The sequence below is a fragment of the Telopea speciosissima genome, chromosome 6 (genome assembly GCF_018873765.1).
Source record: "Telopea speciosissima isolate NSW1024214 ecotype Mountain lineage chromosome 6, Tspe_v1, whole genome shotgun sequence".
In the NCBI taxonomy this organism is placed as follows: Eukaryota; Viridiplantae; Streptophyta; class Magnoliopsida; order Proteales; family Proteaceae; genus Telopea; species Telopea speciosissima.
In genome coordinates this window covers 41,730,386-41,756,428 of record NC_057921.1, presented here as the reverse complement: position 1 = coordinate 41,756,428, position 26,043 = coordinate 41,730,386, and the positions used below count along the sequence as shown (strand labels likewise).

Below are 26,043 nucleotides of genomic sequence, written 5' to 3'. Positions count from 1 at the left end.
CTAAGTAATCATTTATCCATGTCATTACCTCATTTACCATAATCTATTTATGCAAATGAAATCTGATGTTGACACCTACCTATAACTCAAACTTGCTCATGGTTTCAATCTTCATCTAGTAACTTGCTTCCACACTTTCTCTCTTCTTTCCTCCTCTTTCTTCTCTCCTTGATTTCTCAACAACATAGGATACTTGGTGAGATAGCAAATGAAGTACTAAGTTCAAAACTCTCCTCATATGGGGCTAGGGCTTAAAATGTAATTTGTTAACGCACATGATGACTTTCAACTATACCCCTCTAAGATTCTCAATTCCATTTACTAGCCCGCCAATAGGGATCCATCATGCAAGGCCACCAACCTCTTTTCTTTCCCTTGTTGTTTTTGGCTTCAATCCAAAATTACCTTTGAACCAACCATAAACCAAATTACTTAAATTGGACCAAAGAAACCCATTAAACCAAACTAACTTCAACTAAACCAAACATTGGTCCAAACCATGCCAAACCAATATCATTGTACTAAAACAATTACAAATCAAACCAAAAGAATCATCAATACAACAAAATAAAATAAAATAATTTAACAAACATTAGGATTGGCCAAGTAATCATTAAAATAATAATAATATAACCCCACTTATAATAAAATAAAAGCCATATAATCTTGACAAGCAATTACACCAAAAATCATCAGCATTAAAATTTCATTATTTCTAAACTTACAAAAGATTCCACAGCTTCTGAATTGGCTAGTCCATCATCACAGGATCAACCTGTTGTGGGTACCGTGGTCCTTCGAATGCGGGTTTTTTTGCTTTACTGGCGGGTTTTCGTTTGGTTTTCGGGGTCCCTTGGCGACAGGGATTATAGTTTACTATTGAGCTTCATTATTAAAATGGGGGTTTGGGATCATGCCCTATATATACTAAAATAAAAAGGAGTCGCCACCTAGGATTCAGGCCTAGGACCCAATGAGTGGTAACCCTATTCAGGGTGGGTGGAAGAGTTACCTGATTTCATATGGTCTGGTCAGAGAGTCCAAGTAAGTGGTCAGGTTACAAGAATGGGAAGGTGTTAGCAGCGTATCTCGCCTGGTTAAATCGATCTTTCTACTAAATGCTAGATTTTGAACATTCTCCCATAACGATATGTCCTATACCAACATGCAAGGCTAACTTAAAACGCATTAATCATAAAAAAAAAAAAAGTAACCATGCTATTCTTGTAAAAAAATACTGTGTGCACTAAAACAAGTTACTTTAATGGTCTATATTTTACCAAAAGTAAGAGGAAAAATAAAGATATATACCTGCTAGGGGTGCAAGTTTGGCCCTGATTGCCCGAGCCCGCCCTGACCCTCCCTCAGCCCAAACTAGGCTTGGGTTGAGATACTTTGTCCCTGAGAGAGGGTCAGGGTTAGGAATTTCTAGCCCTGCATCAGGGCTAGGCTGGGTCAGGGTTGAAGCCTTGGGCAGAGCCCGGCCCAAGCCGACCCTGTCTTCTTCATCCTCTATTTTCTCCTTTCTTCTTCTTTTTATTTTTGTTCTTCTTCTTCCCATGCCAGCCCATACACATCTCCCTTCCCCCAATGATCAAGTTCAATCAGGGTCGGTTTGGCCCGACCCTGAGGGTGGATCAGGGTTGGATTTTTTGGGCCCTGAGTCAGGACCGAGTCAAGCTTGCGCCCAGCTAAGGAGACTCAAGGTTGGACTGGGATTTTAAAAGGTCCGGCACAACCCGACCCTGTTTCAGCCCTAATACTTGCAATTAAAATCAATAAAATAAAGAATAATGCCAAAAGATACGAAATGAAAAATGTCTCCCGGCTTGGGTGGAGACGAACAAATGACTTACCACTCTCTTGTCGGATAGAGTAATGATTATGCGAAATGGGTTCGGGTTACTCAGACTTCGGGCAGAGTATGACTGTAAAACGAATTTTTGTTACTCGGACTTCGGACAGAGTAACAATGTCACATGAGATTAAAGATGATTTACCTAAAAAGGGTGAGGGTAGCAAAGTAGAAAATAGGCCAAAATATATAAGATTTCAAATAGAAGCCAGACATAATTGCGATCACACGAATGTAGGTATGACACGATAAAGGGAAATCAAAATAAGTGAAATGAGGGTATGACAAGGCTCAAAAAGAGGGAAAAGAGATTGTAAATTCAAAACCCTGAGCAAAAGCATGGTTCCCAAAGCACTAAAAGACACCCTCTAGGACGGAATTATTTTTATCCAAATGGATGATTTATTTGGGATGGAGAACAAATTCCGACCCTATTAAGAATTTTTAGGGACGGAGATCTGTTCCGTGCCAAATTGACTAACCTTTTGTATTGTATTAAAAATTACCGTCGCTCCTAACTTTTATTAGAGACAAAAAATAATTTTCATCTCTAAAAAGTGTCATTAATGCACTTTTTTTTTGTTGTAGTGATTTTACTAGTTGGGCTGTACTGTGTCAACCCAAGAAAGAAGGGGGACTAGGTCTGCACCGTACAAAAGACATGAACAGGGCTGCTACTATCAAGCTTATATGGGAAGTAACATTTAAAAAACAGAAGTATAAAGGTGGATTGGGTTTACTCTAGGTTTTTGAAAAGGGATTCCCTTTGGACATCAATCTATCCTACAGACTCCCTTGGAGTTTGGCGCCATATCCTTAATCTTAAACACCTTGCTTCAAATGCCATTCAATACAGTATGTATTGATGATGGTTGCAACACTTTTCTATGGTTGGATAACTAGCACCCACATAGAGTTCTAATCAGCACTTATAGAGACAGAGTTAGGTATGATGTATGATGTAAGGTGGGATAGATTTGCTCTAGTATCAGAGATCATTGATGAAGGAGATGGGGCCTCACCCCGCTCTACTTTTTTCAGAAACTTGGGATAGCTTCCAGAGCATCAACAAAAGACCTAGAGGGAATGGAAACAGTTATATGGAAAGCTACGAGGTCAGGTTTTTTCACCTCCTCCATGGCTTGGAATCTTGTGCAGACCCAAGCCCCTAAGGTCCCTTTGGCTGGAATTACATGGTTTTTAGATAAGATACCTCGTCAGAGCTTCATTAAATGGAGGGCTTTCTCTCTAACTCTTCCTACTAATTCATTTCTGCAATAGAGATGGATCGATTCCTACCTTCACGCAGGGGATGTTAGGAAGGTTAGGGAGTTGAAACATTTAATTCCTTTACCTCTATGACAAAAGGAAAATGGGCTTCATACCAAAAAAGAAAAAAGAAAAATGGGCTTTAATTGGGCTTGGCCCTTTGACTCCTCAGCCTAAGCCCAAGCTTATACTGGAATTAGCTTTTTCCAATCCAACCAGCAACAGAAGTGAGGGTTGGGTTGAGTTTGGGGTCAAGTTGGCTTGGCCCATGTCTTCCATGGAAAGGTTGAGTCACAACCTTGGCTATTGTTATTGATACTGATGAGAATAGTTTCATTTAATTTTTGTTTTAACTTCCTATGTATATTCAACTAAAGAAGGATTCTTAATTCTTAGAGACACAAGCAGGTAGCCTGCTGATGGTGACCATCAAGGTAGCCTGATGGTATGTGTAACTTCTTTCCTTCCCTTCTTCTTTTTATGTTGGTTTCTCATTCTCTTCTTCATTATTTATTATTATTATTATTATTATTATTATTTTTTGCAACTGTTTGCACCAGCCATGCCACGTATAATCTTCTGATTGGTTAACAGAAGTAGTGGGGCTTGGTAGATCTAGATGGAAATTTTTGACACAACTCATCTACACAAACATGAAGCCCAAGGTAGGGGCGTAAGTTAGAGAGAAATTTGGCTTGGCAAGATGGTTAATCAGTGGGTTATGTTAGGGCTGAAAATCTGGAAGTCATCCAACATGTTTCCCATAAAGGTGGAGGAGTTGGAGGTGGTGCTGGAGGTGGGGTTTCACGGTGGTGATGGTGTTAATGGTGGGTGGTGGCGGTGGTGGTGGTGGTAGTATTGGGTATGTAAAAGAAGATGATGATTTGGAGAAGATGAGGGCATTTTGGTCTTTTCAAATTTTAGCAAATAGGTTAGGGTAATTAAGTCTTTTCAAAATTTAGAAAAGATAGAAGAAAGGGTAGTTTGGTCATTTTTTTAGCATTTAACAACCAGTGTGGACTTAAATGGCTTTAGGGGGTAAAGTAGGGGTGGTCGTGGAATTTTCAGGGGTGGTACGTGGACTTGTCAGAACCTTATGGGATACGTTGGGTGCATTTTAGGGGGGTAAGCATATTTAACCCTTAATTTTTTGGGGCGCTGTTCTCTGTGCCGCAGCGCAAGCTGCGCCCAGGCACATGGGGGTGGGCGCAATGACCACCCTGCCCCCCTAAGTGGCAGGCCCATGTGCCTGGGTGCAGCCTGCGCTGCGGCCTTAAGACCATTCTCCCTTTTTTTAATGGGGAAAAAGAGCCTGTCTGAAAGTGCGGCCCCTGTGGCTAGACATAGGATAAGGCAACCATCCCACCCCCATGAAAAGCGAAAATCCCAGTCTCGTTTATACTTCTGCACGCGCTCCCGCAATGGCCTCCGCACTGCCATAGGGGCCACGCCTTTAGAAAGAAAACTCTTCCTCCCTTTTTTATAGTAAAATCTAAAAATAAATAGGGGAAAAGACTCCTAAGACGTATACTTCAATAAATGAATAAATAATGTTTATGTGAGAGACTGGAGAATTGACACAGTAGAAGAAAGGTGGGCTAGATATCGTTCTAGCACAAACGAATCCTGAATCCACAAGTAGAGAAAAGCAGGAAAATTTCTTCTATTCAGAATGTAAACTACCTACAAATGATATTTCAAAACCCTTATATAGAGAGGTTTGCTTATAGAAGAAGAAAACAAAAGTTCGAAATTCAAAATTCAAAATTCAAAACTTCGGCGGACTGTTTTGCCTTCGAAACACGCAAAAAATGATAAAAAAACGCATACGCCAATTTTGATACCAAGACTGCATTTTGTATGATTTCTTGGAATACATTATTGACCTACAATACATATCAAATGCAATCTGAGTTAGAAAAATTAGTCTAATTTGATTAAACATAATATATTAATAAAAATTAAAAAAAAATGATATTAGCATGATAAGTTCATATGGGACAAACCAACAAATCCAATCAAATTACCACCCTAATAGGAATGGAAATGGGATGGGTTAAACCAATGCCTACCTCTTCCTGGACCTACTAATTGGTAGGTTTGGTGAGTCATTCCACATAAGACGCCAAATTGTCATCCCTATCCATGTGTTAATTGAGGATGAGAAGCAGTGCTTTAAGTAGAGACCATATGGCACACATGGTACACATGATACACATGGCCTCTACTGTGCCGCAGGAGGTGCACTGCATACCCTACAATACGACAGAAGATTTTTAGGCGTTTCAGAACATGAAATTAATTTGAAGTTCTAATAATTAATCATTACTTTGATGATCGGTTTATGAGGAGTTTGACATAGGAAGTATCCATTCAGTTGGATCAAATAACCCCACCACTAAACCATATCCACCTAAGTCAACCAAATCATATCCCCCTAAGTCAACCCTTGAGCTCCACCTTTGACTTCTCAAGTGACGGTAAGAACCATTGAGATACAAGTAGGTAAGATCCTCTTGGGGGTCTTTCCTTCACATGGATGGAGACAACAAACAAGTAGGCATTGTGGGAGAGAAATTCAAAGCTTTTTCGCCGAACACAAGCACTATGGAGCTGGCAACAAAGGTGATGGGAGTGGATATCAAACCTTTAAGTACGTAGTACTGTTTGCACTCTTCAAAACCATGATTACAAAATCAGCTTATTCATAATTAGGTTATACTTGGCACTAGCTACTACACCTTATGCACATTTTGGTTGTATATTTTACCATGTGGACCTAAATCTGAAACTTATGCTTGATATATACTCCTGTGCATTAGATCAAGACAGATATAAGGATACAAAAATACGAAAAAGAATGGAAATCACAAACAAATAATCACATAATGCAAATACGAAGAATTACATGGTTCACGGGGAGATGAGATCTGTTTCACTATCAACGGAGAATAAGGTTATAGTCGCTTGTCCTCACGTCTCTCTCAGATTGCTTACAAAGAAAGAACCCTCACTACAAATTTATAGTGAAATCTTATACAGTAGTGTGCCGAATTGAACTAACCGTACAACCCTAAAAACAAAATTTTTTGACCCAGACCTCGAGGATTCTAGTCCTATGGCCCTTTTGAATCAGTCCACTTATACAGACGATAGAATACAAGACATTGTACCCCAACAAAGGATTGCCTAATTTTGAATGGGTGGTCTCCTTAACATTTCTCCTTATATTTAAGGACAAGTTGGAAGAAAAATGGTTCAACTTGGAAGGACATAAGATACTTAAGTTGTGTTTGGTATACATTCTAGAAATTATTCTGAGTCTATAACATATTCTGAAGTGAGAAAATAGAAAAGAAAAAAAAAATCAGATTTAAAAAATGTGATCTAGACCCAAAATCTATTCCAAGAATACATACCAAACGGTGCCGTAGTCATCTATACATGCAAATACCAATACTTGTTTGTTGATGATCACCATTGATGACCCATTAATGGGCTTAGCAAGAACCATAGGGGCACTTAAGAAATTATTTGAAAACTTTCTTGCAAATTACAATGATTGATGATGGGGTCACCATATGAAATTTTGTTAAATTATTGCAAAGTGGATTCACTATTCTCTCTTATTGCCAAAATCTTATCTTCTTATGTGTGGGGCACAATGGAAACATGTTATGGATATTTTCCTTGATATAACAAATAAGGTTATGATAATGAACCAAAACTTTAACTCATATACGTACGGGGAACAGCTCCTTTTACTCGTCACCAAACAAGTGTTCGTTGTTTTATATAATCCATCTCTTTTCCTTCTCATGGAGGAGGATTATTTTTATGAAAAGAAAATATAATTCAAGAAAGAAGATTAATTACAAAGTTAATGTTTTTGTTAAACGTATTTAATTTCAATCTATGAGTCCTAGTTCTTCTAGCAAAAGAATACATGATAGTAGGGGTGTAAGTTTGGTCCTCTCGGCTCGAGCCTGTCCTGAGCCCGAATAGGGCCTGGGCTGGATTTTTCAACCCCAAAGGTGGGCGGGTTAGAGTTGAAATATTTAGGTCCGAGGTCAGGGTCCGGCTGGGCCAGGATTAAGGCCTCGTGATAACCCCAACCCGGCCTGCCTGTGTTAGGTTATACCTTACATTTATTGATTACATTGCAATTTTTGTTTAGTATCTAATATTCTAATTGTCAATTGAGTATGAAACAAACCACTACCCAATCAGATGAAACTAGTTAACAAGAGCCAACCATGCTCTAGCAAAAATCAGGGTCAATGAGGGCCAACCCAACCCAACCTGCAGGTACAAAACATCGCAATCTTACGCTAACAAAACCCTTTTCTTGCGGGGTGGTCCTAACGCCTCATGGCATTGGAATGTCCCTCTCTCCTCAACGACTCGAGTTAAATGAAAGGATGGAGTATTGTGTGATTCACTCTTATAAACTAGTGATGGGGGTGTGGGGAAAGCACAATTTAAAATAACAGAAGGGAGTTGCCACCTAGGTTGTGAAGGGCCTAGAACCCTAAATAGGTAACCGGCCCAAATCCTGATTAGAGGATAGGGCTAGATTGATTCTATATGATCTGGCCACAAAATGGGTAAAAGGTCAGGTTAAAGAGATGAGAAAGTTTTACGCACCCCACTCCGCCCAGAGGAGCCGGTCCTTTGTGTCACAAATTCTTTTTAAATAAGGTCTCATAGAATAATATGCAAGATTGATCTAAAGTCAAAATATCATGATCATACATCATAAGACATTAAATATGCAAATCAACATAAAATAATAAAATTACCAAAATACCCTTGAAAGACATAAAGGCATAAAATGCAAATAAAGTCATGTTAGAGCATCACCTCAAATATGACAAAATGTATTAAAAACATATATATGACATTCCAAATATCAAAAAGGCAAACTACTCAAAATGACATTAATTGCGAAAATGCCCTTAGAGGGCAAGATTGTGAAAAAGACATGTTTAAATATCACCAATGATATTAGACATGACCAGATATGTCAACAAAACATGTATGAAATATTCCACATATCTAAAGTGCAATCCAGCATGAAATGATAATAATTATCAAAATATCCCTGGAGGAAAAGATTACGCATAAAACCATATTTAAACATAACCAATGATATTAAACATGACTAAACATATCAACAAAACATATATGAGATATTCCAAATATCTAAAATGCAATATAGTATGAAATGACAATAATTACCAAAATGCTCCTAGGGGACAAGATTGCACATAACACCATATTTAAACATTGCTAATGATATTAAACATGACTCGACATGTCAAAAAAACATATGTGAAATATTTCAAATATTAAAGTGCAATCCAGCATAAATTAACAATAATTACTAAAATACTCCTAGAGGGCAAGATTCCACATAAAACCATATTTAAACATTGCCAATAATATTAAACATGACTAGACATGTCAACAAAAATTATGTGAGATATTTCAAATATTTAAAGTGCAATCCAGTATGAAATGACAACAATTATCAAAATGCCCATAGAGGGTAGAATTGCAGAAGATGCTTGCAAATAATGCTTTGTGTCCCAAAACATGTGTTAGAATTATTAAGAGTCCTTTTGGGATCCTAAACAAATTTTGACTACAAAATTACCAAATTGCCCCTAAAGGCATAATGGTAAATAAGTGTAAAAAAAGACACTGTAGGATGTTGCAAAGATCAAAAGTGATTTTAATCAACTTCATATGACCAGACATACTAAATAGTATTATTGGAATGAGATTTCAGGCCTGTAATTGGTAAATTACCAAAATGTCTCCGAAGGGCACAAATGTAACTAATGCGAATAAAATCATATTTGGGAATCACTATTTATTAAAAACTTGATTAAAATGCATTTATATGTATGGAATAACGTTTCGAGCCTAACGGGGAGGGATCGAACATATTTTAAAAAAAAGTCAGTACTGTGACGATACAAGGATCGACAGGTCTTTTAAGAAAACGTGTAGGCGTATGGGCCAAAAATATGAAATTTTGGAATGACTAGAGTGAAACGGTAAGATTCTGTAAAATGATAGAGTCATTTATTTTATAAAGCAATAATGACCGACGGTGGATATAACCACAAAACATTGGCCGAAAAACTTCATTCTAGAATGACTACAATGAAGTATTACGATTTTGTCAAATGCCAGAGTCATTTATTCTACAAAGAAATAATGACCTACAGTGAGTACAACCACACGACATCAATCAAATCATTAGTAAAAATAACGCACACACATATCACTATAATTAATGAGTGAAGGTAGGTGTATTCCAAAGCACCGTCAATCAAATCGTTGGTAAAAATAACGCACACACACATCACTAAAACTCCGAAAAGCAATTATAGCACCAAGGGTATTTTTTTCTCTAGCATGAATTTCCCTTTATTTATTTTCATTATTTATGATATATTACATGCTTATTATCATGCTTATATCCATGTCCACCTTGCTATGATTTCCATGATTTCTATTCCTCTATGCTCTATGATGCGTTTTATGAAACCCTCTCCTTTGATTTTAATAAGTTTTGGTATTTGGGCCCTTGTAAATCTTAAAGTGAAGGTCCATCTGGTTAAACCAAATCGTTAAAAAATATGGACAAAAGTTCTCTATGGGGAGTGTAACCCTTATGCCCAAACACATGGTAGGCGAAATGACCGCCCCACCCCCATGAAAAGTGGTAATGACCGCCTTGTTGATGCCGCCACACACTCTCCCATTAGCCCACGTGCACACGTAGAGGTCACGCTCCCCATAGAGAACTCTTGCCCAAAAAATATATGACTATACTTACCTAAACCGAAATCGAACCATTTATCAACTGTTCAGTTTAGTACATTTTTTATCGGCTAGTTCCAATTTTAGTTTTCAGTTCAAAAGTGACACTCTTGGAATTTAATATTCAATTAAAAATATATATATTTTCTTAACTGGGCATCATCAAATTTGGGCTTTGTTGAACACAAAGTGTGTAGGGTAGTATCTGCGTGTTGGTTGTCATTGTTGTCAACATAGTGCATGTGTACGTTGGTTGTTGTCCAACACGATGCATCCTGGTGGAGTATAGTCAGCAGAGGGAGCAATAATAGATCGTAGACTGTGTAATGTGTAAAGGCATGCACAACAATGTACTGTTGTAGCAAGACGCCTATAGTGTGTGATAGGGATCACAGAGTCAGATGGAATGTACAATGCTAGTACAGGGATAGTTGCAATGATTTGAATATTATAAACAACATTCAGGATGAGTTGGCAGGGTTTTGGCAGTACAGGCAGTAACTAGGCAATGTTCCCAGCATCCCCAGCAGTTTCTACAGTGTTCATAGTGGTAGTGACAACATAATAGGGGTTTGGTAGTGTACATAGAGGTCCCACAGTGATTAAAAGTCATTCAAGCATAATTCTGGCATTTATAGGCATAAACATCATCACAAGGCCATTTTGGTAATTATAGTCATGGTCTGATATGTACAGTGGTGTTACAATATGTTTTTGATGTGTTGGAGAGGTGCTCAAGGTCATACACGTTTATTTGTAGTGCTTTGTAGCTTAAGGGCATTTTAGTAATTTGCACAGGCCATGATATGATTGGTGATATATTCAGATGATTTTGGCATGTGACATGACATGGCGCATGAGGAGAGAGACATAGTATAGAGAGTAAGTGGGCCCCCATATGCCACGTGACAGAAGCATGTGAGATGCATAGGCACATGGTTAGCTTTGTGACACCCATAGACATTATGGATTAATGCATATGGAAGTGGCTAGTGTAATATGAGTGTGTGTGTGTGCTCCTCAAGGTGCTGACATGGGACAGGATGATGTGGCAATCATTAGGTGAGGTGGCATGTGCATGGTAGCAAGTACAGGGAATACAAGGCCATGCCACCAGGCCACACTTGGCCAGGATCAATTGGCTTGGCAGCATGCCATAAGGGCCCTGGGCATAACACACTAGGCTAGCAAGGCCACAAGGGCCTTTGGGCGCAAGCCTGTAGATGGCATGGGGCAATGCCATGCATCCTAGGCAACATGCCTGCAGAGGCCCCCATGTGCATGGGTGCTTGCCGGGCCAGCCCTTGGCTTGATATGGGCTTCAGATCCCATACCTTAATTTTTTTTTCGGAGGTTTACATCCCAATTGGCTACTGACTACTGTGAGTAGCAAATTATGCAGGGCATTTAATTGTAATTTATATAAAATGCGTCTCTACAGGGGCACAAGGAGTAAGGTGAGGGGCTTGCATGAGATTATGAAAAGTCTTAAGATCTACAGTCCAGATTAAGAAGCGATTTTGAAGTTCGACCGCTTCTATTTCCTGGAATATAATTGGTTGACAAATTTCGTGTACCATGTGCGACTCCACATGGTTCCTCGAGCTCTATGCTTCACGTTACTTTAGTGCGGTGCACGGATTATTATCTGCTCAATTTTCCTGCCCGATCCATTTCCCCAAGTTCCTCTAATAAAGGGCGGAAATGACCACCCTACCCCCTGCTTGAACACATTGCCCCGTATTAGAGGGACTTGGGAAAATGGAGCGGACATGAAATGGAGCAGATAATTTTCCTACGGTGCACATGCACCTAGGCTGCTCTTGAGATTCTAAACTAGCTCCTCGTATTCGCTAAAGCCAAGCAATTTAATTCAGATTCAAATCCAATGGCCCAAGTCTGTTCCTGCCTTACCCAACAACATCCGCGGTCGAGCACATTTTTGTTGTACGGTCCACTCAAAAGGCATAACGTCTCTTGTTCTCTAACATGTTACTAACTGCTTGTCACGATCTGTCTTCTTGCGTACATCGACAACCCTCATGTGTCTCTACAAGATTCCTATCACGCAGCTATCATTGGATCCTGACTTCGGTATGAAGTAGTCCGGCTGACACACCTAACTTCAAATCTGTCGGCATATAAAGCCACTATGCACAGTTATTTAGATTTTACGGTCCACAAAATTTGAGAAACCCATGCACTATGTAGTCCCTATGCCACCATATTGCGCACGTATGCAAACACCATCACCCAAATTCTATTTGGGTTTGGTCAACTTTAGAGTTGAATATCTTTCTCATCCCATGTCCAAATTATGTGTTCCAACTTGCATATGGCTCATGAGAGCGAGCTCTGCACAAAGGAGAACCCAGAACACTGAGGTTGTGGCCTCAGAGGAGTGGAAATTGAAAGAACTTCTATTTCCCCTTGATTGTATACTTTAATCCATTTTCTACCATGTTGCATCGATTGTTTGGGCTCCATTGAAGTCATTAGAAAGGTAGAAGTGACTCTATTGCTGATTTTATGAGGTTTATTGCATAAAAGAAAGGGGAAGAAAGGAAGGAAAGAAAAAGAGCAAGAAGGAAAGAAAAAAGAAAGTGGAGGAAGGAAAGAAGAAGGAAGAACAAGGAGGAAGAAGGAAGGGCAGGCGGGTGTGGGCTAGGGATTGTCCACTGTCAGGACATCCCTGTAAAGTTCCACCTTTGTCAAGGAACCTTCTCCGAATTTGGATTGCCAACACTGAGTTTCTCAAAATACCGGACATCATTGACTCAACATATTGTGAGTGTTTTTTCACCGTTGACTTTGTTATTATTTCTGTTGTATCAATTGTATGCTATTATTAGGGTGTAGCATGTTGAAAACCCAGATTAGCTTGAGCTTCGGTATAGGGTATTTGTATAAGCCTAAATTTGACTATATTGAGTCGTACAGTTGCATTTGGACACAATGGTCAGGGGTTGAAGCATACAAGGTGTCTTGTGTCATTGGTGTGACTGAAATACCATTGGAGTTGATTGCCCTTGCTCCTGAATATCAGGAGTGGAAGTGGCTAGTGTAGGGCTTGGACTATGGTTACAATTAAAATCTGAAGTAATTGAGTAAATGCTAAAGTCAATGTGACCATTACTCCGTGCATGTAGGTAGCTTGTCGAAACACGTATATCTCTGTGTTGTGGATGCGAATATTGTATGTAATTTATTGGAGTGGTCTGCTACAGGATGGGTGTGCACACCGGGTAAACCTTGCCAGATAATTATATATCTATCTATGGTTGAGAGAAAATGTGTGTCACATGACTATATGTGTGAACTGATAAAATTGGGAGTGCCCCAGTCAGTTATAGTGGCATGTGTTTGTGCTGGAACAACTACAACAATTCATTGCTAGTGTTAAGAATGATACATACATGATATAGTGGTTGTCAGTGCGGGTTAGTGTTAGAATATCAGCTCAGTGATCATCAGGTATCTCAGCTCTTGGCAGCAAGTTTGGTTGAGTGCCAGTGTGTGTGGTGAGTGATATTATTGAGGATTACCAGTGTGAGTTAGGGAATAGTTGTGGGAGCAAAATTTGGGAGAAAATTTTATGACCTTGATTCACCCCCTCTCAGTGTCACCTTGGGAACTACAAGCATTTTTAGTAATTCATACTCTTGATGGTATTGTATATCCAGTTCATCTATCTTGATATTATTTGTTTGAAAAAATTGTCTCTGAGCTGGCGGAGTAGGATCAGTCTCTCTATTATCTCCTTTCCGTCCCCCATTGATGAATTGTCTTCTACCCTCCCCATTGGCAGGCTTCCCTCTTCGCCAGCTGAGATATCACTCTCTCTATTTGTTATTTTGGTAGGACTATGTTGATCTTAGTTAATGATTCTCTATCTAGAATTCTTTTATTTTGGTCCAACATAGAAAAAAAAGCATGTTTTTCTTTCCTTGTCTAGTTTTATGTTGTAAAATATGCTCAAAAAATTAGCTACAAAAAGAAAATATCTTTCATCATTGACTTAAAATATCATATGCGAGAGAGAGATTTCCCAATATAAGAATGATGTGGGAGAAGATAAGAGGTAAGAAAATAATTGTGAAAAGATTTTCTTGGATTCTCCTTAATGAAATCCTGATTTGTGTTTTCAACTTTAAAACGAAAATAAAATCAAATAAGTGTCAAATTTCAGACTCAAATTCAGTCATATATCCTCCTATATATTTTCATGCATTGATGCATACTCTTGCTAGTCCAAATATTGGCTCTATGATAATCCTCGATCTATGATGCCTTATTTGTCATATGAGAAGGGACCTTGAGAAAAGTGATCCTCTCCAGCAAGCCAAAGCAGATACGACAGCTGCCAACACTCGGGCACGTATCCTAAATGCTGTCTAGCTGTCAGATGCGCATTGGACACACTGTAATACTGGCATGCTGGGGAGGATCCGATCCGTCCACAAAATTATAGCCTCATGTATGGCAGATACTCTTTACCCAAAAAAAAAAAAAAGTAGGGTAGATAAGAAAAAAGTTCCAATAAGAAAAAAGGTTGTGCACTAAAGGTGGGAAAAAATGAGAAGAAATCAACTTTCCTTTTAGGATGTAGCAATAAAGTGTAGATAGCTATTTTTAGAATGCTTTTGTTACCCAGATATCAATTTGAGATTTCAATACATAGAATCTGTCACAGATTATTTTGTATAGTCAAGATCTTCTTAGTCTTTATCATTTCATTTAATGAAATACATACATCACCTACTAATGAGCGGCAAAAAAATCCTCTATAGATTCTAAAGTTATCAAAACTTGTGGGCAGAACTCTCATTGGCTGTCCTTGAGACAATGGCATGGACAGCCCTAGTGAATAGTCTAAGGCTGCGTTTGGTATGCATTCCAATTAATCATGTATACCAAACATAGCCTTGGTCTTTCACCCACTATTTTATACATTTGTAACCCCTATTTATTTAACATACATTCGTCATCTTATCTTCTCAACCTTAACATTGGGTCTTGGGTAGGGATGTAAATGGATATTCGAAAAATCCAAATTCGATTCCCATCTATATTCGTTAAGCGGTATTTGTATCCATTTAGGGATATCCAAAAAAAATTTATCTGATCCAAATAGATATCCAACTAATAATAAAAAATTAAATAGCTAATGATCTTGAGGGTTTTGATGATTCAACAAGTTTTAAGGAATGAGGAAATGAGAATCATGAGACGACAACAACTGAGAGACATGGATTGAGAGTAAAATCATATTTGTCGGGGGGAGGAACATTTACGTTACACAAGTCTAGGATGTAAACGGATAGTCGAAAATCCGAATTTGATTCGCATCCATATCCGTTTAGGAATATTCATATTCGGTAAAGAAATATCTGGATCCGATCACATCCAATTCGTATCCAATCCGTATACTTCTATAGTCGTGGGCATCCACTCCCTGAAGATCTTAACTCTAAATCATGGTCAAAGAAAATGAACTACACAGCTACACTTTGAAAGTGTTTGGAATCGTATAGTAGACTTTTTAAAACTAAGGCTGCGTTTAGTATGATCTCTTGGGATGCATTATCGACATAGAATGCATTCGAAGAATGCTTACCAAATACAGCCTAAGAATTTGAAGTTAGTTAAGATGTAGTGGTTCAAAGATCATTGTGCAAGCTTACCCCACTGGTTTTTTTTTTTTCCTCCTTTTTTGGGTTTCTCTTCTTGTTTTGCCTTGTAGAGAATGGTATCAAGTAAATTAATGTAATACAGTATATATTTTTTTAAAGGTCCAAGGCTCTTTTGGTGCATTTGGAGGGCCAAAAAAACAAGATTTGGGACCATCTCATAATGAGGTTATTAAGGTTTTATAAGAAATATACTCAGTGGAGCAAAGGTTGAAATACTAAGTACTAAAACATCACATTCTTCTGATGCTTAAGCACTACTTGTCAAAAATTTATCTAGAAATCATGTAGTAAGTAAAGCATGATCTATTGTGTTATAAAATGTTCAGAAAGAGCTATGGCTTTCAAAGGGCTTCTAATTCCTTTCTAGCTTCAATTTTGTAATTACATTCATGAAATGAATGTAGTTTTGGAATCTATTTGGAGACCTTAACTCTCCTTGGCATTCCAAATATTTTTGCTTACAAGGCTCATATATTTGCTGTGAAAACAGACACCTCTTTAACTCTTAGTAGAAAGTGATATATCTTCTTACTTCACATTGTTCATGTAGTGATTCTTGCTCAAGTTCTATATCTCTAGCTGTAGGCTTGGCCAATTCCATTGCAACTGAGTGTGGGAAATAAATAAATGGGAGCAGAGAAAGAAAATTAAAAGAGAGTTTGGTGGTGGGAGGAGCAGTATCACAGACCAGTACTGTAAGGAGATGATGGGCTGGCTAAGCAGAACATAACTTGAAAGAAAAAGCTTTCGGGCCTACTGCGCGTGTTTTAACATTAGCCCAAGTTGATTATTTTTCAAATTGAAAGCTAAGCACTTGGTTCAGTCGGATTTGAGTAGGTAATCAAGCCATCATTGCAATTGTATTTCTTCACTTAGTGTTTTCTCTATTTAATCATTTTTCTAATGGCATTCCAGCTTATCCATTCCTCCTCCCATGCTTCACTCTTTCTTGTTTATATATTTCTTAAATCAATAAACAATGACAATCTCATCAGTAATGGGCAATTGTGATCTTTTAAACTCTGTTTTTTTTTAAGTCCACTGATAACACCCAAAATCTTAGTATACCTTTTATTTTCTCTATTTTTTGTTACAAGCATCATTTCATCTCTTGCTGTTCATTCCTTTGAAAGGGGAGAGGAAAATTGTTAACAAGCCTAGAACATCCTCAGAACTCAACCTCAATAGAAGTTCTCATGGACTTAGAGGCTTCAGATAGATTTGAACCCCATGTTTAGGCTTAAGAGTAAGAACACTGATTGGTGCATGTCGATAGTTTTTCGAAATTGTGAAGCTAAATCGCGCTATCAGCATTGATAATATGACCTTAGCTTCCATCATTGCGAAAGCCTGGCCAATACAATTCCTAGGCCCCATTGCGAAAGGCATGAAAGGCCGCCCTGGCACAAATGACTTGGCTGCAAATCTCTCCGGGTTGAATTCATTTACATCTTTGCCCCACAATTCTTCATTGTGATGAATTGCAAGTGCAGGAATCCAAATCGAAAGTCCTTTCGGTATATGAAGTTCACCCAATTTGATATCCTCAAAGGCCATTCGAGGGAGAAGGGAAGCCGGTGGGTATAACCTGAGGGACTCATTGATCACCATGTTCAACTGCAGAGAGAGGACAGTGTAAAGCATAAATTAGTGTTCCGTTAGATAGAAATAGATTTGATCAATATTGATAACTCTCGAATGGAATATTAAAAGGGAAAGATGTTCCGAAATAATTCAGTGAAAAGGGATGTTCATAGCATAGTCTTTTCCAATGTGATAAAGTTACATAGTTTCTATTTTTATTTGATAAAGGAGTATTTCCATGAGAGAGTTGGATAAACTCAAAATCTCATGCTTACCACACTCAGCCTAGAGACTTGATCAGTTGAGGGAGCTTCTTCTCCATAGCAGACCTGGAAAACCTCTTCGCGGACCTTGTCTTGCCACGATGGATTCGTTGCCAGGAGCATGACAGTCCAAGTAAGAAGCAGAGCAGTGGTCTCATGTCCTGCAAAGAAGAAAGTCTTGCATTCGTCCATGACCATTTGGAGAGTAAAACTGAACCCATTTGCTCTCGTCTTCTGGGTCTCTTCAAGAAGCATTCCCAATAAATCATTTCCATAGGAAGAGCTACGACCGATCTCAACACACTCTTTTCGCCTCTGAATGATCTCCATCAATAATTTCTCTACCTCCATCTTCAAAGATTTGATCTCTTTATTGAATTTGCTAGGAAAGAATCTGAACAACCAAATACAAGACTATTAATTTGAGAACTTGAATAAAACAAGCTAGTTGCTTTTCCATTGATAGTGATTGGCAAAACAAAAGAAAGGAAGATTTAACAAAAAGAGAAGAATATTTCAGCATGAATGATGGTGCTCTTTTAATCTTTGCCAACCAGATGTAGAGGGAACAACAACTTACTGGCTACCTGGTAGGCAAACATAACGATTTGATTGAGCACAAAGATGTTGCAGAGAAGTAAGAAGATGGAAAATCTGCTTCCCCATCTCATAGCTACTATCAAACTCTGTCCGAGATATGATATCTGCAGTGAGGTGAGTCATATACTCTCCAATTTCAACTTCTGTTTCTCCTGATTTGACGACAGCCATTAGTGCTTCAAGCATCTGTTTTGTGCATTCCACCATGTACCCCATATTCCTCTGCAAGGAAAAAGAAGAAAAAACAGAACCCTCCATTTTATAAAGGAGAATTATTACAAACCAAAAGACTTAAAGGTGAGATTTTTTTTTTCTTTTTTTTCTTTTTAAAGTTTTAGTAATGCTCATACCTTGAGTTTGTCAGCCATGAATGCAGGAGCAACGATATGTCGTTGATGGTACCAGTCATTGCCATTAGCCATCAATAAGCCTTTTCCAATGAAATGTTTAGTCCCCTGTCTCTGTATCCATGACTTACCAGAGACCTGGCAGTATTTAGAGGATAGAAGCTCTTTGATCATATCAATCTCTGTCAAGCACATCCGAGGTTCACTTCCAACCCAATATATGAATCGTTTCCCTGTAACAGCCATGACCCACAATTGTATTAAGCATTATAAACAGGAAGGAAACCATGAACAGAGCAATCTAACCTCAATTAATAAGTTTAGTTCATGTGATAGTGATTGTGTATTGTATACCATATTGTTTAGACCAGGCAACATAATGCGGCAACAGGCGACCGACGATGTTGTGGTCGATCCAATCCATGTCTTTGGAGGTTGAATTTCCGATCAGAGAAGCCATGTCCATGATATTTCCAACTAGAAACTGAGGTTTGGGGCCATAAACTCCTTGCTTTTCCATGATCTTCTTGATGTATCTTGGAGTCAGCCAGTAACATGATATGGTTACATAGGCAACTCTTAGGAAGAAGCAGAGCAGGGGAACCAACACTGCTAGGATCAAAATTGTCGCCATGGATGGTCTTCTACCAACACACTCAGAGAGAGAGAGAGATCTTTGCAGGGATGGATACTCCTCCTCAATGGCCATTTATAGAGGACATAAATATGCATGTATCTATATCCTTCTTTTAGGGAGAAAATTCTCTGAGGGGGAGCATGGCCCTTGTATGTGAATGGAGGCCAATAGAAATGCATGCGAAGGCATCAACAAGACGGACATTTTTGCTTTTCAGGCTGTGCTTGGGCACAGTGTGCACGCTCTCCCACAGATTTCTGTTTTCCTTTTTTAAATTTAGGAAGGAGTTACTTACCTTGTGTAACCGTAGTTGGTGGGGAAACACCTCTTAGCATGGTGGGGTTTACCAATGCATCGCTGGCCCAAGGGAAAAGTCGTTGGTACAGTTTTATCCTTATGTAAGATGGTGACATCTCATAATAACCACGCTTAACTATTTTTTACCAAAAACAAACATGCTTAACTACATCAAGATTAGTCCCAATCAATATCTATAATAATCTGAATGGGTCATTGACCCGATCACATGACAAAAATGGTGTAAAGCAGTACATGGGCCGGGCTTGGGCCAAATGTTTCTTAGCTTTGGAATACAAAAGCCCAATTAAACACAATTCAGGCAAGAATTCAGAACGAGTTCATTCTTGATTTTAATCTTCTCCCAAAAAATTCTTACTCTTTATCGGAAGCCATTAGATTGACTTCATTCTACACAATTAAACAGTTAATTATAAGTCAAAAACAGCAACAAACAACCCATGTTCAAAAAATTATCTTCTCTTTGTCCCCCATAGTAAATTGTTTCTTCTGTCTTTGACTTTCTTTTTAGGGACAAAAAATGCCACCTGATTGCACAGCGCACACCGATTCGGCATCCAGACATAGGGGCACGTGTAATGACCGCTGCACCCCCTAAAAATGCCTAAATATCAGCTCATTCCCTATATTTTTTCTGATGGATTCTTCTATTCAATTAATGCTTAGATATCATCTCTGAAAATCCAAGCTGGCAATGATTTACTTATGTTTTATGCATTAATTAGTTGAACATATTTAGCAATAAATGAAAATAACAGTAAGTATTAGAAAAGGAAATGGGTTAAATCTGATTATATTCTCATTGAATAAAGAAGGAATATATATACAAAAAATGAAGCAAACAACTCCATGATTGGAGCAGCTATCCTAGGAAAGAATTCAAAAATAAAACTAATATGGAAGATACAATAAAACTATTATGAAAGATACAAATATGCATAAGGATTTGAAATTTGAATGAGGATTTGCCAACTCATTCAATCAAGACAGCTACTACTCCCCCTCAAGGTGGAGCATGAAGATTGCGAATGCCTAGCTTGGACTGAAGATGTTGAAATTGAGTTCGTCCAAGTGACTTTGTAAAAATATCTGCAATTTGATCAGTCGAAGCAATTTTGGTTGGGCGAATCAGGCCTTGATGAAGTTTTTCACGCACAACATGGCAATCGATCTCTATATGCTTAGTGCGCTCATGAAAAACTGGATTAGCAGCTATGTAAAGTGCTGCCAAATTGTCACAGTAAAGAGCAACGGGGGCGCGTAGTGGTACACCCAAATGCTGTAAAAGGTAGGATAGCCAAGTAACCTCACAAGTAGCTACTACCATAGCACGGTACTCGGCCTCGGCAGAGGATCTAGAAACAGTGGATTGTTTTTTTGTCTTCCAAGAAACAGGGCTAGAGCCAAGGAGGATGCAATAGCCGGTTGTTGAACGACGAGTCATTGGACAGCTTGCCCAATCTGAGTCACAATAAGCCGTTAATTTGAGTGTAGACTTGGCATAAAGAAAAATTCCTTGGCTAGCTGTGCCCTTTAAGTGTCGGAGTAGACGATGGGCAGCATCAAGGTGGGGCTGTCGTGGTTGATGCATAAACTGACTTAAAATGTTGACAGTGTGCACAATGTCAGGGCGAGTAACAGTGAGGTAGATCAAGCGACCAACCAAGCGCCGGTACGGTGATGGATCTGAAAGTATCGACCCTGTAGAGTCTGAAAGCTTCAGATTTTGTTCCATTGGAAAGTCTACTGGACGGGTGCCTGTAAGACCACTATCACTTAGGATGTTAAGCGTATATTTGCGTTGACAAAGATAAAGACCTTGTTGAGACCGGGCTAGCTCAATGCCCAAAAAATACTTTAGAGGTCCAATGTCTTTGGTGTGAAAAGTAGTGCAGATACGAGTCTTAATATCCTGTAGCAGGGCCATGTCAGAGCCAGTGATGATAATATCATTCACATATATGAGAATAAAGATGGAAGCCGAGCCCTGCCGAAGAACAAAAAAAGAGTGATCCGCTTGTGATTGAGAAAAGCCAAAACTTTGTAAAGCAGTGGATAACTTGGAGAACCAATTCCTTGATGCTTGCTTCAGCCCATACAACGACCGGTTTAGTTTGCAAACCATGTTGTCCCCTTTACGAAGATATCCAGGGGGGAAGCATGTAAACGGTTTCGTGAAGATCTCCGTGTAGGAATGCATTGTTTACATCCAATTGGTGGAGAGGCCAGTCATGAGCTATGGCAACAGTAAGGAGGACCCGTACAGTAACAAGTTTAGCAACGGGGGCAAAAGTGTCATGATAATCAATCCCCTCTATTTGTGTGTAACCCTTAGCCACGAGCCGGGCTTTGTATCGTTCCACAGATCCATCGGCTCAGTGTTTGATTTTAAACACCCATTTGGAGCCTATTGCTTTCTTTCTTGTGGGTAATGGAACCAATGACCAAGTATTATTTTTGTTTAGGGCAGTAATTTCATTCTGCATAGCCTCCCGCCATTATGGATGCTTTATAGCCTGTTGGAAACTTGTAGGTTCAACAGTAACGGTTAAAGCGGTAAGAAAAAACATGTGTTTAGTGGAAAAACGGTGGTAACCCAATGAAGTAATAAGTGGGTGAGCAGTACCTTTTCCAACAATAGAAGACGCATTTGCTTGGGCTAGAGATAGGTGATAGTCTTTAAGGTAGCCGGGCTGTTTTGAAGTACGAGTGGGACGTGCCAAGGGTGCGGGTGGGGCTTGAGGAACAAGAGATTGGGATGAAGAAGAGGTGTCAGGTATCGGTGATGGGTCATTGGATGGTGGTTGCGCAATGGGCTGTAATGGTTCATTGGAGGGTAATGGAGTTGGAGTGATCTCATGCAAAGGTGATGGAGGGTCAATGATGGGTGGTGGGGGTTGTGTTGGTGGTGGGTCTGAAGTATGTGGGGTATTGGGGTTATCATAGTCGGATGGTGAAATAGGAAAAACATATGTGGGAGAAGGGGTGTGTGTTGGAGCATGTTTATATGGAAAAATGGACTCGTGAAATGTGACGTCACGAGAAACATAAGTGTTTTGTTTGGAAAGATCACATATTTTGTATCCCTTTTGGCCATGGGGATAACCAACGAATATACCCGGGAGAGCTCATTGATCGAACTTGTGTTTGATTGTGGTATTACGGCCAAAGCAAAGGCAGCCAAAAATTTTGAGATGAGAAAATTTTGGTTTTTTTTGAAATAGGATCTCATGTGGAGTTTTGCCTTGGAGAACGGGGGTGGGTAATCGGTTTATTAGATAAGCGGCAGTGAGGACACAATCACCCCAAAATTGTAAGGGTAGATTGGCTTGGAATCGAAGAGCCCTTGCAATGTTTAGAAGGTGTCGGTGTTTACGCTCCACAACACCATTTTGTTGTGGAGTGTAAGCACAGCTAGACTGTTGGAGAACTCCCATGGATTGAAAGAAAGCAAAGGTGTCCTTATTAAAAAATTCACGGTCATTATCAGTGCGTAGTTGAAGGATGGGGGTATCAAATTGTGTTTTGGCCATTTGGAAAAAATAGCGGATAATGGCATTAGTTTCTGTTTTATGGTTCATTAAGTAAACCCATGTGGCACGAGAAAAATCGTCCACTATAGTGAGAAAATAATGAGCTCCTGAAAGGGAAGGGGTATGATAAGGTCCCCAAATGTCGGCACGAATTAAAGCAAAATGTCGTTTAGTAGAAATCATACTAGATGAAAATGGCAATCTAGTTTGTTTCGCAAGAGGACAAACAGTGCAAATATGCTTATTAGAAATGGGAATACGTGTATCTAAATGATGCAAGTGAGACATAACAGATGAGCAGTAATAATCAAGATGCCAGTGCCAAGACCAAACTGGGAAACAGAAGCCGTGGAAGTCATAGGAATAGAGGATTCCAAAATGTAAAGACTACCCTGTCGTTTACCCTTCGCAAAAGTCGTCCTCGTCTGTTGGTCCTGAAAGAGACAAAAATCAGGAAAAAAAGTGATTAAACAATTGGATTGAAAGGTTAATTTACTAACAGATAAAAGGTTGTAATGAAATGATGGCACATGTAAGACATTAGAGAGGGTGAGGTGGGTAAATAATGGGGCATTACCAACGTGGGTGACTTTAGTAGTATTCCCAGTAGGTAATCTTATAGAAAGAGATGTAGATGGCATAAAATTAAAAAATAAAAGAGGGTTCGAGACCATGTGATTAGTGGCCCCGGTATCAATGATCCAAACCGAATTTGGCAAAGCAAGGAGGGCTGTACCTGCAAGGTTGGCCAGTGGGTGGGTATTACCAGTGGGAAGTAATGCAAGTAATTGCTGGACTTGGTCGGCAGTAAAGGCGGGCATGGTGGGAGCCGCAGATGTGGAGGCATCGGTTTGGGTAGTGTTCGCTGCCGAGAAGTGAGTAGGATCTAAACTTTGAGGATGGCGACAAGGCTTTGGCTTGGTTCCGTCTGAATTGCGTGGAGTCCAATTGGCGGGGTACCCATGTTGCTTGAAGCAACGAGAGTCAGAATGGCCATCGATGTTGCAGTAGTTACAATAGTAGCGAGGACGAGTTCCAGACTTAGAATCTGACCGAGAACTGTGCTGCACGACCAATGCAGATTGATCGAAGGTAGCTTGGCGAGAGCCTTGTAAAGAGCGCTGCTGTTCTTCTTGGAGAAGAAGGGAATAAGCTTTAACCAATGTGGGTAATGGATCCATTAGAAGGATCTGACTTCTAACAGCGGAACAAGAATCGTTAAGGCCTTGCAAGAAGTTGATAAGAGCGTCGGTTTCAACATATGAATGCAGTGTTGTCATAGCGCCACAAGTGCAGCTAGGGAGTGACTGGTAAGAGGAAAGCTCATCACGGAAAGCTTTCAAGGTGGTATAGTAAACTGAAATGGACTCAGTCCCTTGAGAGTGGTTTGATATTGAACGCCGTATCTCAAATATATGGGGGGCATTCTGTTGTGAATAACGAGCGCTGAGGTCATCCCAAACATCCATGACATTAGTGGTCCAAAGAATGTTGTTAGCAATCGATGGAGTTGTTGAATGAATTAACCAAGATGTCACCATAGAGTTGCAGCGAGCCCAGGCTAGGAGATCGGTGGAATCAGCAGCAGGTTGCTTGAGGGTACCATCGATGAAGCCGAGTTTGTTTTTGGCCTGGAGAGCCATGGTAATGGCACGACTCCATGTCGGGAAGTTGTCGCCGATAAGTAGTTGTGTAACAAGAGGGGTGCCGGGGTGGTCAGAGTTGTGGAGGAAATAAGGTGAAGTTGGGTCGGAGATGGCAGAGATTGTGGTGTTGGGTGCCATTGGAGAAGACAAAGAATGATGAGAGAATGGATCGTTTTAGTCTGATACCATATTAGAAAAGGAAATTGGTTAAATCTGATTATATTCTTATTGAATAAAGAAGGAATATATATACAAAAAATGAAGCAAACAACTCCATGATTGGAGTAGCTATCCTAGGAAAGAATTCAAAAATAAAACTAATATGGAAGATATAATAAAACTAATATGGAAGATACAGATATGCACAAGGATTTGAAATTTCTTGAGGATTTGCCAACTCATTCAATCAAGACAGCTAATAGTAAGACTACAACATTATTAGTAGGAACCACCTCTATTGTTCCAACCCAGTAAAATCTCATCAGATTTCGTGGTTACGTCCAACCAGCTGGTTTATGATGAATTGTTTTTTGGTAGCATACACGGGTTCTTATATGAGCTTGAACTCTTTATTACACATTGTATATAGAGAATGGGTCATCTGCACGTATCAACAGGTGAACGTACATGTGAGAGCCATCCACCTGTCCTATTTTTACCATTTACAAAGGGAAGAGGGGTTTTTATGGAAACAAAATTAAAACGTGATTGGCTCTCACATGTATGTTCACCTGTTGGTACGTGCAGGTGAACCGAACTCTTGTATTTATCGATCACGATTTACCATTTTAGTTATCACAAGTATGTCTGATTTCATGTATGTGAAAGAGGACTCCATAATCGTTTCACTAACCATGTTTAAATTTGTTTTCTAACTATTTTTTATACAATTTATTTTCCCTAACGAGGATAATAATGACAACTTTTGATAATGACATAATGATATGCCATTTTCAACTTATTTTTCGAAAATCCTTTTATACTTTTATCCTAAAAGATATGTCACTTTCAACTTAATTATTGGAAACAGCTTCTTCTACAAAGCTGGAGCAAGGGGAAAAGCCACGTACATTTGCCCCTCCTAGATCCTGCAGTAGTTGGAGCCTCGTGTATGTTGGGAAGAGATGCGGAATAACCTTCACATAGGAATAACCTTCCCACCTATGTGAATCAAAGAAGCATACAAACGAAAAATGGAAACCAAACAAGCAACCACAAACCAAAAGGAACACAAGATTTAACATGAGAAACCCTTCAATGTGAAGGAAAAAAACCACGGGACAACTCCGAGAATAATCCACTAAATCAAATAGAATGATTATAATGATTCACTTCTCAAGTTTATGCCCAAACTTGAGATCCACCACAATACTGAGAAAAGAAATAACAAGCACTTAGAAAGATTACAAGATTACCTCACACTTTAAAGGAAAATGCTATCAAATCACCTTTAAAAGCCAC

At 39.2% G+C, this 26,043-nt stretch overlaps 3 protein-coding genes across 3 annotated transcripts; all 3 read right to left on the bottom strand.

Annotated features, from left to right (window-relative positions):
- Positions 1–16,797: 16,797 nt before the first annotated feature.
- LOC122664879 (cytokinin hydroxylase-like) lies at positions 16,798–19,085 on the bottom strand. Its single transcript, XM_043860903.1, has 5 exons — positions 18,803–19,085; positions 18,452–18,681; positions 18,082–18,323; positions 17,514–17,895; positions 16,798–17,271 (listed from the first exon to the last, which is right to left on the bottom strand). Exons 1-5 carry the CDS (start codon positions 19,080–19,082, stop codon positions 16,849–16,851), a joined length of 1,557 nt encoding a protein of 518 aa, XP_043716838.1. The 5' UTR covers positions 19,083–19,085; the 3' UTR covers positions 16,798–16,848.
- Positions 19,086–20,406: 1,321 nt separating this feature from the next.
- LOC122665753 (uncharacterized mitochondrial protein AtMg00810-like) lies at positions 20,407–21,603 on the bottom strand. The gene has a single exon (XM_043861893.1). The coding sequence runs from the start codon at positions 21,601–21,603 to the stop codon at positions 20,407–20,409; it is 1,197 nt and encodes a 398-aa protein (XP_043717828.1).
- A 1,599-nt stretch (positions 21,604–23,202) lies between these two features.
- Positions 23,203–24,579, bottom strand: LOC122665751. Its single transcript, XM_043861892.1, has 2 exons — positions 23,644–24,579; positions 23,203–23,370 (listed from the first exon to the last, which is right to left on the bottom strand). The coding sequence occupies exons 1-2, from the start codon at positions 24,577–24,579 to the stop codon at positions 23,203–23,205; spliced, it is 1,104 nt and encodes a 367-aa protein (XP_043717827.1).
- Positions 24,580–26,043: the final 1,464 nt, after the last annotated feature.

Excerpts from the sequence above, each read along its gene's own strand:
- LOC122665751 (XM_043861892.1), bottom strand. The coding sequence starts at position 24,579 with ATGGCTCTCCAGGCCAAAAACAAACTCGGCTTCATCGATGGTACCCTC. Across the intron at positions 23,371-23,643 it reads TCCTTGCTTTGCCAAATTCG|GACCAACAGACGAGGACGAC; the intron begins GTTTGGATCATT and ends TGTCTCTTTCAG.
- LOC122665753 (XM_043861893.1), bottom strand. The coding sequence starts at position 21,603 with ATGCATTCCTACACGGAGATCTTCACGAAACCGTTTACATGCTTCCCC.
- LOC122664879 (XM_043860903.1), bottom strand. The coding sequence starts at position 19,082 with ATGGCGACAATTTTGATCCTAGCAGTGTTGGTTCCCCTGCTCTGCTTC. Across the intron at positions 18,324-18,451 it reads TCATGGCTGACAAACTCAAG|AGGAATATGGGGTACATGGT; the intron begins GTATGAGCATTA and ends TTTTCCTTGCAG. Across the intron at positions 17,272-17,513 it reads AAGTCTCTAGGCTGAGTGTG|TTGAACATGGTGATCAATGA; the intron begins GTAAGCATGAGA and ends CTCTCTCTGCAG.